The 15,048-nt window shown below is 32.0% G+C and overlaps 3 protein-coding genes across 3 annotated transcripts in view; 2 read left to right on the top strand and 1 right to left on the bottom strand.

The window, feature by feature from the left end:
- LOC108660726 (malate dehydrogenase, mitochondrial-like) lies at nucleotides 112–2,177 on the top strand (the record flags this gene model as incomplete). Its single annotated transcript, XM_018115006.1, has 4 exons — nucleotides 112–207; nucleotides 347–468; nucleotides 929–1,046; nucleotides 1,883–2,177. Coding segments are annotated over 4 exons (477 nt in total), but the record flags the coding sequence as incomplete, so codon positions are not given.
- Nucleotides 2,461–5,384, bottom strand: LOC18609965 (transmembrane 9 superfamily member 3). Its single transcript, XM_018116163.1, has 6 exons — nucleotides 5,089–5,384; nucleotides 4,840–4,880; nucleotides 4,164–4,749; nucleotides 3,929–4,066; nucleotides 3,640–3,796; nucleotides 2,461–3,531 (listed from the first exon to the last, which is right to left on the bottom strand). The coding sequence occupies exons 1-6, from the start codon at nucleotides 5,244–5,246 to the stop codon at nucleotides 2,977–2,979; spliced, it is 1,635 nt and encodes a 544-aa protein (XP_017971652.1). The 5' UTR covers nucleotides 5,247–5,384; the 3' UTR covers nucleotides 2,461–2,976.
- The window catches only part of LOC18609964 (sodium/hydrogen exchanger 8), a 29,562-nt gene continuing 28,864 nt past the window's right edge, over nucleotides 14,351–15,048 (top strand). The window contains exons 1-2 of the mRNA XM_018115005.1: nucleotides 14,351–14,435; nucleotides 14,508–14,734. Coding sequence (XP_017970494.1) covers nucleotides 14,351–14,435; nucleotides 14,508–14,734 — 312 coding nt within the window. The remainder of the gene's footprint in view (nucleotides 14,436–14,507; nucleotides 14,735–15,048) is intronic.

Genomic DNA, 15,048 nt, shown 5'->3' with positions numbered 1-15,048 from the left:
TTGTTTATCTTCTTGCTTTGCGTTCTTTGTGGATCCCTTATTTATACTTTATTATGTTGCCAATAAAATGCAAGATCAAATAGAAAATTTATAGTATTCTGGAAAAAATGACTCCTGCTATTAGCCTTGTTTTTTGCATATGCAGATGTTGATGTGCCGGTAATTGGTGGCCATGCTGGCATCACTATCCTCCCACTCTTTTCTCAGGTCTCTCCCTTTTTCCATATGTGGTGTGTGTCTTGTTTGTACTTGGGTTTTCTATTTTTCAAATTGGATTTTTTGTTCTTCAAATTTAATTGCGGTTGTTTAAGTTTATCAATTTTATTGTTTATATACGAATGAATAGGCCACACCAAAAGCCAACTTGCCTGATGATGACATAGAAGCTCTTACTAAGAGAACACAGGATGGAGGAACAGAAGTTGTTGAAGCAAAAGCTGGAAAGGGATCTGCAACACTATCAATGGCGTAAGTAATTACAGCAGTCTTTTTGTGATGATTTTTTCACTGGTAGTCAATTGTCTACTATCACTTTACCCCTTTAGTGATTATTCCTGGAAGAATAAACGACTGCTGGGAGTTAGTAAATAACTTGTGCCATTTTTGGGGAGTTAGTATTATACGTTGAGGTGAGAGATTGCCATGGCCTGAAGTCATTGCTTGTGTTAGATCCAGGTGCATATAAAAGATAATCTTACCCTGTTCTAGCACTTGTACTTAAGTAGCAGAATGCTTCCCTTCCACCATATATTTTAGCTGCATGAGCTCTTGAAGGTTCTGGTTTACTCATGATCCTTTAATCTCCAGAAACTAGCAGAATAGGGGTTGGGGACTAAAACCATTTTTATCTTTTTGGTACTGAAACTTTCCAAGAAATTTGAATTGAATATATATGCTGTTGAAAACTAATTGATGATATCTGCTGCAGCTATGCTGGAGCTGTTTTCGCTGATGCTTGCATAAAGGGGCTTAATGGAGTCCCAGACATTGTCGAGTGTTCTTTTGTGCAATCGAGTGTCACAGAATTACCTTTCTTTGCCTCCCAGGTGACTAGATAAAAGTTATTGGAACTTTTATGGTGTTTGTTTTGTTATCTTTTGTTTGGTAAAGACAAGCGTGACTCATAAAGATAATTTAATGGCCGTGAGTGAGTTCCTGACATATAAATTATCTTTTATATCGTCAAAGTGTAAGGCAATTATATTCAAATAGATTTCATCTAAATATGAGCATGTTTACGATGTCAGATAACTATCAATCTCTATGGCATCTCATGAACTGCTACTTTCTTTTGGTTGCAATGTTTATCTTGGCCAATGCAGTTGAACTTATGATCTTGAATCCTTGATAGTTTAAAATTAGATAGCAAGAAAATCCATTTTAGTTTATAAGTTTAGTATTCATTTATTTGTTAGAGCTGTAAACTCTAATTCATGGACAATTGATTATTTCTAAAAGTTTCAAGATCAACACATCATTATTGAATCTAATTGTACCATAGCTTCTGTTATCTTTGATAATTAACTACCTAGTAGGTGGAAAAAATAATGCCAATTACTGAGACCAAATGACTTTAGACTACTGTATTTTTGCAAAAGTTAAGTTGCTGATTTCAGTAAAGGTTGTTGAGATGTTCGAATCTGATGTGTTAAATCATTGGATAGCTGGGATTAGTAGGTTGTGCATTATTGTGTTAAACTATAGATTAGAACTCTTGTAAGGGGACTTATGCAGAAATCCATGTCATATAGCAATTAATTAACTGCAGTGGGATGCCTAATTGCTAACCTTGTTTGTATATATTTGTTTAGTTTTATTTATCTGGGTGGATGACGCTTTTGGCTTGTTTATCTAAGCTCAATTTTGCGTTTCAAAACTGCAGGTAAAGCTGGGAAAGAATGGTGTTGAGAAAGTCTATGGACTTGGTCTACTTTCTGAATTTGAGAAACAGGGTCTTGAGAAACTCAAGCCAGAGCTCAAAGCATCTATTGAGAAGGGAATCAAGTTTGCCAACCAAAATTAAGTAGATTAATTAGAAGATTCTCACATTCAAGATTCCTGGTTTTGTGTTGCTGTTTATAGTTTTGCTTTCATCCAACAGATAATTGTATTTTGCTGTGGGGTTTGTAAAGTGATTATAATGTAATCCAAAACTAAACTCTACTAATCTGCTGATAGTGCCTTCTGATGATTAAATAAGGCAATGCTGAAGGGATGGAGAGTATACAAGAAGATAATATAAGTTGAAAAATGAAGAAAACAAAGCATGAATAGCCAGATAGTCAAATCCTGCAAAATAAAGGGTAGGCATTTGGACAAATGACCTTGAAACGGGGGAAGTGCAGCCACTATGGAGAAGAAAATGAGAGATACCCAAAAAAGAGAAATAAGAAAAGTCCTAAAAATGTGAAGCAAATGAGCTTTAAGCTATAAGCTATGCTTCTTTTTTTTTTTTTTTTTCCTAATAAACTAACCTGCAGATTATCCAGTACCATAAAAACCTAAAACAGAATTAGGGAATTTACTGTTCTTCATTCTTTTTATTCATTTACCAAGGCAGCAGTACACGGGGGTTGGGGGTTGTACTTTTAAACCAAAATATTTCGCTTCTTTTCAAGGATTGTAGCAATCCATGTCCACCAACATTATGCATGACAAAATAGAAAGCTAGCCCTTTGCCATTCTCTAACCAACAGATCACCATGAAAACAGAATAATATACTTCTCCAAAAAAAATTATCAAGAAACACAGCCAAAGAAAATGCAAACACGAGCTGAGAAACCCTCAGGAAATTGCTAATAGGCATCCAATTGTCCTTTATACAAAACATAAACTCGCCATTTGTAGCCAATTTTTTTTTACAGTTCTTGAATTACATACAATATTCATCTAAAGGCATGAAAATTTACTTGTCATGTACCATAAACTAAGAGAGCAGCAGGGGAGAAGTGAAATATAGTATGAAATTCCAGATTTTAAAATATGTCAAAAGTGCAAGGCAAAAGGCAATGGAGAAATGAATGCATAATTAGAGAACTTATGTACCTCCACCACCATTCATGATCTTCGGCTGCAAGTTGGAAATATGTCAAAGCCACAGTTATAAAAGCAGTGACAATCAGCAGGATGATGAAGACAATAAACAAGATGCTGTATATGGTATAGATCCTGTGGCCCCAGACACTGGCAAATATGTAGTAAAGCTCAATGTAAATAGCACTAAATGGAAGAAATCCAGCCATTGCCATCTGAGGAATCGCACTCCTGTACCAAGGCAATGGTGGAATCTCTCGAGGATACTTTGTGGTGCGGCAGGGAGCTTGGAACTCAGCCTTGCTATTTTTTCCAGCAATACCACCCAGAACAAGCAAGGGAGATGTCACTAGTGTCCATATGAGGACTATTACTACAATAGTTCCAAAAGGCAGTGCAGCAGTTGCGCTGTATGCAATAGCAACCGTGTTAAGGAAGCAGAATGTGAGAAATAAGGGTCCACAGAAAAGGCAGCCAGTCAATAACAGATTCCTAACCTGTCAAATCAAGAAATCACAGAAAAACATTGGTCCACTTAGAGGCCTAACTTTTAGAAGCATCACATTTGCATTTCATACTAGCAGATAAAATCCATCTACACATACCCAGTTCTTTCCTTCAAGCTGACAGTAGAAAGAAGTAGCTGTATATCCTGCAATCCCTGATGTAAGTGCATATATGACCACTAGGGCAGTAAACAGAGCACCGCGATTGTACGGATAGAAGACACCAACCAATGCAAGCATAAAAATGAAAACCGTTCTGATAGACAAACAAAGGTCCAGGAGAAATTAGAGAGAGGAACATCAATAATTGACATATAGATCACAATGTAATAACTGTAGTTTCAGAAATCTAAAAGAAACATAAATACAGAATAAGTGGGATTCTTACAAAGTGAACAGCTGTGTTCCAGATCCAAGAGCAGCAGCAAACAAAGATTTGAACTTTGGGAATCGGAATACATCTCCATGAATATACTTCCATCCAGTCTCTTCTTGGTCATCAGCTGCTTCTTCATCTTGACCATACCTTTCATAACAAACCAAACATTTATAGAAACCAACAACCACAAAGGAAATAAATAAAAACATGAGAAATATATACAAATACATCTAATAGATCTCACTTAATGAAATCATTCTTCAAGACCCGCATGAGAATCGTTGCAAGGAAACCCGTTAAAAGGAGCACCGTCACACAAGAGTTGATGATAGAAAACCAATGAATCTCCAAATGATGTGGCAAAGAAGAAGACATGGAGTACTTGTCCATCCTCTTCTCGAAAGGAGTCTCAGTCTCCTTCCATTTCACAGTATACATAAACTCAGCATCAACTTCCTTATCCTCAGTCAAGTCCACAAGCGAATGAGGATCCATCCTAGCACTGATCTCAATTACGCGATCCTTGTTATAAAGTATATCGAACTGGATATGCTTGTAAAGGAAATACTTGTACTCGCTCGGATCAGCTTTTCCCTCCTTATCAACTTTTCCAATAAAACCCCAGATAGGTAAATCATCATAGTACATTTGGAAATAATAATCCTTGTCAACCGCCTTACGGAAAATGGCAACCTCATCTTTTGAAAGCTTCGTCTTACAAACAACATAAGAATCTCTTTCCTCTCTAAAGTTAAGTTTATAAGGCGCGTTTACGAGTCTATCACCATTCAAGACCTCACCTAACGCTTCTTTCTTCTCCTTTAAATGATCTAAATTCCATCCAAAAATAGACAAAATTTAATTAAATCTAAATTAAATTATTCAAGATCTGAATTTGTAAAAATAGAAATAAAAAGAACCTGGAGAACAGAAGGGCAGATCAAAGTAGCGATAGGTTTCACTGGAATCAAACAAACAACATTAAAAACATGTTAATTTAAAGACTAATCCAATCAACGTGTTAAACGTAATGAGGTTTTAATTTTAATGTTCCAAACGCGGACTCCTTAAATGGAAACAAAGGCACTGACTCGGGATCCGGATAATGAGTAACTCAGATCTAAATTCAGATCTAGTAAAAAAAAAAAGAGGGGAAATTATAGAATTACCTGGGGTTGTGGAACGGGCCGACCTTATTGGCGTAGAGCGGGACAGGATCACCGTCTTTGTAACGGTGGTCGGAGGCGTCGGATCTAACATGGGAAAGACAACAGAGGAATAAAACTCCGAGGATTAGAAACGTCGGACAATTGCCGAGGTTTTTCATTTTTGGGTGGAGGAAGAGAGAAAGGGAGAGGGAAGTGTGAAATTCTGGAGTGTGGAAAAATGGATGAAGGAAATAGAGAGGTGGATGTATGGAGTAACCAAGATAACTAAATGAATAATAACCAAGTTCTAATCTTTTCCCTTTTTTTTTTCCTTTATTATTCCGAATACTGCTACCATTTAAAAATAAAAAACAATTTCCCATTTTTGTTTTATATGTCAACGAGATTTTCGGGACTTTTTTTTTTAAATATTTATCCAAATGCAAATTGGCAGAAAAGAAAAACCAAAGTAAAAATAAATCCTTAATACATTATTATTCAAGATTTAATGCTTAAATAAGATTATTCGATTATTCATAAAAAAAATCAATATTATAAGAAATAAATTCATGAATATTTGAATAATTCGACATTTTATCATTTCTTGTTATTAACAAAAAAAACCAAAAACAAACTATTGCATAAGTCCTTTTTTATTATTATGTCAATTATAAGTTTTATAAATTTAACATATTTACTATTAAGATATGAAATGTGTAATATAACCCGTATTTTTATTTCTTTATTTTTTCTTAAAATGTTTTTAATTGAAATGAATAAATAATTTAATTAAATATAAACAACATGTGAAAAGGAAAAAGTTGGAAAGAAAAGTGTAAATCAAGGAATAAATCTTCAATAAGAAATTAATATTCATTGATCCTCGAGCAGCTGATAAAGTTCTATGCTTATTGTGCAAGACTAATTAACTATATACGCACATATAAATGGTAATAATAAACTAATAAAGGACACTTTACAAGATGTCAATAACCTTACCCAAGTTTTTGAAAATATTAAATAAAATAAATAGGTTTAATCTATATAAATTTTATCCCTTTACCAAAAATATAATTTTATAAATCAGATAACACAATTAAATTATTTAAATAATTTTATTTATTTGAAACATATCAATTTTAAATAATTAAATTATAATGAGGTATTCATCTAAGAATATATATATATATATATATATATAACTTTATTATGCATTTGAAATTTATGCCATGACTTACCCATCGGATCTTGGATTATATATATTAAACAAGGTAAATCATTCTTATTTTATAAATTCCACTCTTATAATTTCAAATTAAAATCTCAAACTTTCAAGTTAGAATTTCAAATTCTAATCATTTAAATGTCTCCTTCGCGACATATATTATAAAACATTTGTTAAAGAATTATAATGATATAATTACATATTTTTTTAAGTAAAAGCTTTGATTTTCTATCATAATTACACACAAAATAAAATTAATTTTAATCTAACATTTGTCAAAGCGTTTCATTTGAAAAATTATGTAAGAGTCTACTATTTATAAATGTGAGTTTCATGTAATACTTAGATGATATTGTACAATTCATAATTATAATTAATTAATTGTAATATAATAATTATAAAACATATACTCTTTTTAAACAATATATTTGTAATCCTTTCTTGGCCCAAGTGACAATATATAATTTGACAAGACTAAAGATAGAGAGAGCAATGTCATCACTTGTTGAATTAATTGAACCATCTGAAATAAGCCCTCAACTGAGACATAATTATAAAAATTAAGAATTTAGAAGATAAAAGTTTGTAATTATTAAATTATATGATTTCACTTAAAACGAAATAATAATTGGATTCGAATATGCTTTACATCTTAATTATGTACACATTTTTAGAATCAAAATATCAGTCAAGAAGGGTTAATATTAAGATAATATATATTTTGTATTCAAATTTGTTTTTAAAATGCATAAAATAAACACAATAAAATGGAAACTAAAATATTAAAACTTTTAACAAAAACAATTTAGAGTTGTGAAATGCATCTGGATGTGGGATCTTTTAATCTTACTTAATGAGATGGCAGATTGGTACGAAAGTTTAATTAATGAGTTCCAATCAAAATTATTTGATTAACTAAAAGAGATAATTTATAATTAATCAGTAAATTTACAAGGAATACCATAATAATATCTCATAATTATAAATATTATTCACATTTGTTGAAAAGTTAATTTTCTATCATTACCACTAAAGTTATTTTAAACGTAGCCATCCCTAACTCAATGCAGTTATAATGGGTAAATGAAATCGAAGGATTTAATAAATCCAAAATTTTGCAATAGTTTAACTATCAATCTCAAATAGAAATTATTATATTATTTGTTGCCTAAAAATAGAAATTAACATCTATTTATCAGTCTCAGATTCATTTTATTTGTATTTGATATCTATCCAAATAATGGAGAAGTATTAGGGAGAGTCAACATGTTCTAAAAAAGGACCATAGGTGGCATGTTGGAAATGGAGAATATATACAGATAAGCAGTGAATGTTAGATATCCTACGAAAAGCAATGGCATTCAATCAACTTGTAGATGACTCGATGAAGGTCTCTGATTTGATAGACAATGCTGCAATGAGGTGGGATGAAGATAGAATTAGAATTTATTTCCTCTTTATGAATGCAACTTAATTTTTTCGATATCATTGAGCAGAAAAAGACCTAGTGATCCACAGATTTGGGTTGATAATGAGTTTGGGGTGGACATTGTCAAATCTGGTTACAAACTGATATCATCTTCCTATTTGGCGTTGGAGGGTAACAGCTCAAACAATAACTTGGATTGAATGATGTCCTGCCAGCCCATGTGGCATTGCACCAAAGAATAGTGAATGTAGAGTTGATCTACCCTTATTGTTGGGAGAATATCGAAACAGACTTCCACTGTTTAGTGGGTGTAAAGGGGTTCTTGTAATAAGAAGAGAAAGCGTTGCAAATAAGTAAATGGATGCGTTAAAGGCTAGAGAGAAGAAGATTGAAGCAATTTCTGAAATACTAAGTGTCATGGCAAGTGGAAGAGAATAAAAGAAGAATTAAGGAGTAGAAGAGAATTAGAGAAAGAAGCTCTGTAGAAGAATGTGTTAGTTGTGGAAGGAAAAGGAAGTCTCGAATGAATTGTGAAAATTGTATATATTGTGCCAAAAGTGGCGGTTACAAAAAAAAGGCTTTAATGCACGTAATGAATGAAATTATTAAAAAGAGCTTTAATGTTGGATAACCATTACTGAGAGTTAATGTCGAGCAACAGTTAGAAACTCATTATGTGACTAATGAAGCAATTAGTTGTAATAAGACTTATTCTCAAGTTAAAGGTAACAGAGAAAAGGTACATGTGAACATGTATAAGAGAATAAGCTGTACGTAAACAGGTACAAAAGAAGAAGCTGTAAGTGAATAGGTACACGAGAACAAGGTAAAAAGGGAAAACACTTGTACTTCAAGAAAAAGTTAATAGAAAGACCCTTAACTACCTCCACATCTGAGCTACCAACCTAAACTCTTCAGAACATCCCAAGATGAAAGTAATCCATGAACTTTACCATTTATTCCGAATTTCTTTCACTATCATCCATGTGAAGTGGTTATTCTATACAAGGTAGTTGTTATACTTGTATCAGTTATTCTACATAGAATAGTGCTCTACTTATTCTAATTGTTTTACTCAAAGTAGTGCTTTACTTATTTTAATTGTTCTTATTATTCTCTGTACAACATTACGTTGTAAAACAATTCTTTAAAGAATAAGTATTAACCAAAATCAAATATTTACATTTTGCCCCCTACATAAAAATTCTTTCTTAAAAATAATTCTTATGCATTAATATAGGAAAAAGTTTTGTTTTGTATTGTAACTTCTTGAGCAATAACACCTCGAGCAGTATTGTTTTTAGAGAGTAACATCTTAAGCAATAATGCCTTAGGTAATAACATGTTACTGTGTAAGGTGTGATGCAAATATCTTGTGTAATATTTGATTGATTATGTAATAATATATATTTTCATATAAAATAAGATTTTCAAGATACAAATCGTAAAAAGAAATTTAATCTTTTCATAAAAATCTTGATTCTTTGTGCTTTATAAATACAGAGCTACTATGAACTATTTTCTTCATTCAGATTCAAAGTAAAGCAAAATAAAATTTAAAGTAAAGTCAGTTCTTTTGCAAATTTTTTTAGCAAGTTTTTTTTCTTCTTGTTGTTTTTTTTTTTTGTATTTCTTATTTGTATTTTTTTTTCTTGCTTGTTGCCCCCTGCATGAAATTTTTTTTTCTTGAAATATGAAAAAAAGAAATTTTTCATGCATGAGATGAAGCTTTTTTATTAAAAGAGAATTATAAATTCAAGCAGATAAACAAATTGTTTGATTTTACAAAAAAAAGACAACAAAAAGAAGAAAAAATAATTATATATATTTTCTTTGAAGCGTAATGCATGAATTCCATGCTCTCTTTTTATTTTGTCTTTAGTGTACTCACTATTGATATCTGAACCTTATTTTGTCCTTTTACTCTTCTTGAAATTGGAAATAGCTATTTTGATAAACTATTTTGTCTTTAGCTTTTTATTTGCTCATAGCATAAGTTATGTGTGTGTGTGTGTGTGTGTAACATATATATATATATGTATAAGAGATTGAAGTTTGTTTTGAAGAGCTATTTTAAGTGAAACTTGTTCATTGGATGCCGCAAGCCTTTTAAAGTGAAGCTCGCGGTACAAGTCGAGAGCTATTTTTATAATTTTTATAATTTTATTTATTTATTATATATATTATATTACATATATATAACTCTCTTATTATATATATTATTAATAATAAAAAATCTATAATTTTGATAAGTTTTTGTTATTTTTTTCACGTTTTATAAATAAATAAATGAAAACTTATTGCATATGTATACTTATCTCTTTTTCTATAATCACGTTTGTAGATTTTTTTTTTTCTATATTCCTCTATGCCTAAGACATGTTTCCCTCCAAAAATTCATTATGGTGAACCTGGAAGGACTACAACAAGGAAAAAGACCACTACACATAAAAGGAAGAACATTATTTCCAAAGTAGTTCCTCCCAAAAAGATTAAAGTAGGAAAGACTTATGAAGTTCCTATTGTTCTTGAAAACTAGGAAGATGAAATTATTAGAGAACAAGGAGAAAATCGTTTTTGGGAAGAAGTCCATGCCAGACAAGTTGACAAATATCTTTTTGAACCTGTTGGATATGATTAAAATCGTCTATACTCGGGAGCACCTCCTTATAAAAGAATTAATATCCCAAAATCATCAATTATGAAGTTCAAGTTTGAGTAGGGGAGTTTCCACTTTTTGCTACTAAGCTAGGCTTCAATTCTTAATTTATTTATGGTTAGGATAAGTAGGTAAAATATGTGTTGAAGAATCCTACTTATGTTTAACTTATCTCAATTGCTGAAATATGTGATACTATATGTCACTTCTAAGCTCAATATTCGAAGAAAGAAAAGAATGGATGTATGGCGTGCTATTCTTGCAAGATGAAACACTTTTTCTCATACTATGATTACAACATGAGGGGAATTTACCTTCACTCTAGAAGATGTGTGTATTCTCTTGGAACTTCCTTGTATGGGGAAGCACGATTTTCACTCTATCAAGTTGTTTAAAGAAAAGATATGTATTCGAGACTTTTTCCTTGATCCACTAAGAGTCTAAGTAAAACTTCAAAGATTGCACAGTTCTCCAATTTGGTAGGGGTATTTTGTAAAAAGTTCAATGTTAAGGGAGTTGAGATTGACCCTCTTGAGTACCCAGACCATGAGCATGAGCTAGTGGCTTTAATAATCCTTTGATTGGCATGACACATACTTCCAGGGTGTCTAAATGATGTTATCTCTTCAACAATTATTCTTTTAACAATAAAAATTATTAAGGGAATATGTTTTCCTCTTACTCCACTATATTTAGAATTTCTATATAAGAGGCTAGACTTGTACCAACTCAAAATTATTGAGTCAGCTAGGCGTTACAAAATTTTGACTTATTTGGATACTTCATTCATTCAGATGTGCCTATAGGAAAGGTTTGGTATTTGCGCTCATATGCCTAATCCATATCCTTTTACATCTTTGTCTATGAATAACCCTTCATCTAAGAACAACTATAGAGCTTAGGGATAGCATGATCAGATCTCAAGAGGTAAAATTCTTGAAATGATAGATGTGACAACAAAATTCAATCACAGATCTTATGTGTAACCTAAAAATGGATTCAGTGATCTTAGAATTTATTATGACCGCCACCCTCTATTGCTTGGAAAAATGAGTTCACAAGGTATTAACTTTTGTGTATGGGTTCATAATTCCTAATTGTCTTCTATGATTGAAAGTTTCAGTTTAGGGGGAGATAGAGATTTTCTTTCTATCGAGGTATATTCTCCTTACAAAGTGGCACGCCAATTTAGGTTTAACCAACCAGCTCAACCTGACTCTTCTTTATCTATCAATTTATCTTCTTATGTTTCTTCATTTTTCATAATAAGGCTTCAACTCCGTTTAGATAAACTTAAAAGTTGTATTGTCCCAACCTTTGATAAAGTTAGTAATCCACATTTTTGGATGGTTTGCTTATTGAAAGAAGTGTCTTGAAGAATGGAGATTTTTAATTGTGCCTTTAGTTAATCCTAAAACTTGTCTTTACAACACTCTTGTAAGCAACACCAATGTATCCTTACGCTTGATTTTTTTCAAAAGAAGAAAAATGTAAATAAAGAAGAAGATGATGCTCCTCATGCTTTTACTCATCGAACAAAACATGCGCATCGAAAAGTAAGTTCATCCTTTAGTTCTTTTTCTTCTTTTACTTTTTTTTTAAAAAAATTCATTTCCTTATTATTATTTTTTTAGAGAGAAACAACTACAAGAGTAAAACTTAACTCGGTCGAAGAGGAAGAGACTTTTGAAGCTAAGATTGAGGAAGAGTTATGTGACTCTGAATGTAATGATGAAACAAATGACAAGTTTGTTGATGTCGCTGAAGTTGAAGTTGAGGGTGTTGCTACTTCTTTTAGAATACTAAATGTATTGATAGTCCCTTGTGATGTTTTCGTTGATCTGGATGCTTTATTCCCCTCTCACATTCAGAGTTCCAATATAATCTAGGTAGAAACAATATTAAAATGTTACTTTAGTTGATGTTGTTTCATTTTTTTTTTTTTGAAACTAAGATTCTTGCACCATAAGCTACTCAAGATGATGTTGTTCTTGATACTAAGGTTGTTCCCAACATTGAAGTTATTCCTACTATTGAGGTTGTCCTTGAAACTACTACAAATGTTGAGGTTATTCATAATGTTGGAGTTGATGCTGGAATTACTCCGAATGCTGAGTTGTTCATGATGCTGGAGTTGTTACTAATGATGCCAGAGCTATTTCAATTAATCCTCATACTTCTTCTTCCCTAATTCTAGAACACAGAAATGCCAATAGTGCTTCCAGCACTCAAGCAACATGTACTGAACAGAGTGGTAGGAAAGTCCACTTCCATGGTTTTCAAATTTCATTAGAGTACATGGAATACTCAAAGCATATTTTCAATATAGAAAGGGAATTTTGAAGTACCTTCTTTTTGAAGAAGGTAAATGTTATTTGTTTAATGATGGAGATGTTGGGTAGAGCTTTAATGATTTCTCTTGCTTCATTAATGAATACTTCACTAGAGAAATTGCAATTGATGTTACAAGATTTTAACAACACCAATAACATTGGATTCAAACTTGAATGCCTCAATGATTGTAAATCTAAAGCCAAAACTTTTCTTAACAAATCTTCCTTGGAAAAAAAAGTTAAAAGACATTGCAACGAAGATAGCCTCACTGAGAAAGTGTGAAGCTGAAGTGCAAGAACAATTAGATGTTTTTACCAATAGTAGTTTTTCTCTATGGAATATGTAATTGTTTAGTTTTTTGAAAGCTCATTTGAGCTAGTACTTTGCTATTGGTATATCGTATCTTTTTTTTTCTTTTTGCAATAATAATAATAATAATAATGTTATACGTTTGTTGCGTACTTATTTACATTTCACATTATTGTATGCGGCCAAAGCAGAACTCTTAACCTTACATTAAGGAGGTTAACTCTAACCTGACGTAAAGGAGATTAATTTAATCTTTTAAATAAGTAAGCATAAAAGTTACGACCACTTTTTGAGTAAAAGGCTAGGGTCAAGAAATGAGCGATAAAACTTGCGACCAATAACATAACATTGTTATAGCCAAGTTATAAGCGATAAAACTAGCAACTAAAGTATGAATGATAAATTATGGTCAAAAAATTAGCAATAAAGCTTGCGACCAATAGAAAAATATCATTGTAGCAAAAATATGAGTTGTAAAGCTTACAGTTGATGTTAAAGTGATGAATTATGGTTAAAGAATGAGTAATAAAGCTTGCGTCTAATAGCATAATATAATTATAACCAAAATATAAGCGATAAAGCTAGTAGTTGAATATGAATTTTTTTTTCAAAATCAAATTGCAATTTATAAAGTAATAAAGAGTCAAAGTCATAGAAATGTCATATATGAGTGGGAAGTAGGTTGTTCTAAACCGTATTGCTCTCAATCAGTAATTCTCCTACTTATGTCTTCTTGTGGAATATTCTATACAAGCCTTCTACATTCAAGAATGATAGTGGAACTGTTCATCTCTTCCGGTAACACAAAGTTTTTTCTAGTAAGTTTTTACCTAAAGAAATCACTCCTTCCCAATAGAGTTGCCAAAATGTAAAAAGGGTTCTTGCGATAGGGAGAGGAAGCGTTGTAAACAAGTAAAAGGGATACGTCAGTTTTTACCTGAAGTACTGAATGTCATAATAAGTTGAAAAGAATAAAAAAAGAATTAACTGCATGTTTGGTATGGGGAATAGCCACGCTATTCTCCCTTTATTCCCAATGAATTCCTAAACCCTTATTTGGTTTAAAAGTTGTATGAGGAATAGAAATTCTTCAGGAATCAGTATTCTTTAAAATGGGAAAGAAGTCTGCTTTAAGTATTCCCGACTCTCTCCCTAGTCTTATCTATTCCGTGAATCATGGAATAGCTTTGAAATGTTTAATGACTAAAATACCCTTATTAGATTTACAAAATTACAACTTGGTCCATATAAAATAATTTTTTCTTCTCATTTTCCTTTTTTCTTTCTCTCTCTTCTCATGTTCTTTCCTCTCTCATTCTTTCTCTAAATGGCACTCAACACCGGAGATGACGTTGGTGGTGGCAACGATGGTGGCAACAGTGACGGCGATTGCGATTCCACGTCCAAATATGGTCAGACAAAATTCAAACGGAGATCCAGCTAGATCTGGCACTCAACGGCCAGATCTGGTGCTTCCCGACCAGATCCCACAGTTAGATCTAGCACTCCACGACCAGATCCAGCCATGGAGAAGCACCGATCTAGCACCGTAGTAGCCAAATCCGGCACTCAACGACCATATCTGGCCGCGGGAAGCATCGAATCTGGTGCTTCCCGACCAGATCCCACGGTTGGATCTAGCACTCCACTTCCAAATCCAACCGTGGGGAAGCGTCGATTTGGCACCGTAATGGCCAGATCCGGCCACATGGTGCACTAGATCAGTGTTTTATTACATCGATCGCCTTTTCGACGACCGGCCTATGAAGAAGAAAAAAGAAAAAGAGAAAATAGAATAAAAAAGAAAAATTATTTGTAAAATTTAAAATATTAATATTTATATATAATTTAAACATTATTAATATTAATATGATTAAAATATTATAATATAAATATTTTAAAATATTAATGTTTTATTTATTAAATTATTAATATATTAAATTTTTAATGAGTATAAATAAAAATTAAAAAATTTTAATATTTTAATCATAATAATATTAATATAAAATAAAATATTATAATTAA

Source organism: Theobroma cacao, chromosome 2 (assembly GCF_000208745.1).
Source record: "Theobroma cacao cultivar B97-61/B2 chromosome 2, Criollo_cocoa_genome_V2, whole genome shotgun sequence".
Classification (NCBI taxonomy): Eukaryota; Viridiplantae; Streptophyta; class Magnoliopsida; order Malvales; family Malvaceae; genus Theobroma; species Theobroma cacao.
This window is presented reverse-complemented; position numbering and strand designations above follow the sequence as displayed.

Coding starts and splice junctions, on each gene's coding strand:
- LOC18609965 (XM_018116163.1), bottom strand. CDS start 5,246: ATGAAAAACCTCGGCAATTGTCCGACGTTTCTAATCCTCGGAGTTTTA. Junction 4,750..4,839: donor TCTGCCCTTCTGTTCTCCAG/GTTCTTTTTATT, acceptor GATGGAATTTAG/ATCATTTAAAGGAGAAGAAA. Junction 3,797..3,928: donor GGAACACAGCTGTTCACTTT/GTAAGAATCCCA, acceptor TTTGTCTATCAG/AACGGTTTTCATTTTTATGC.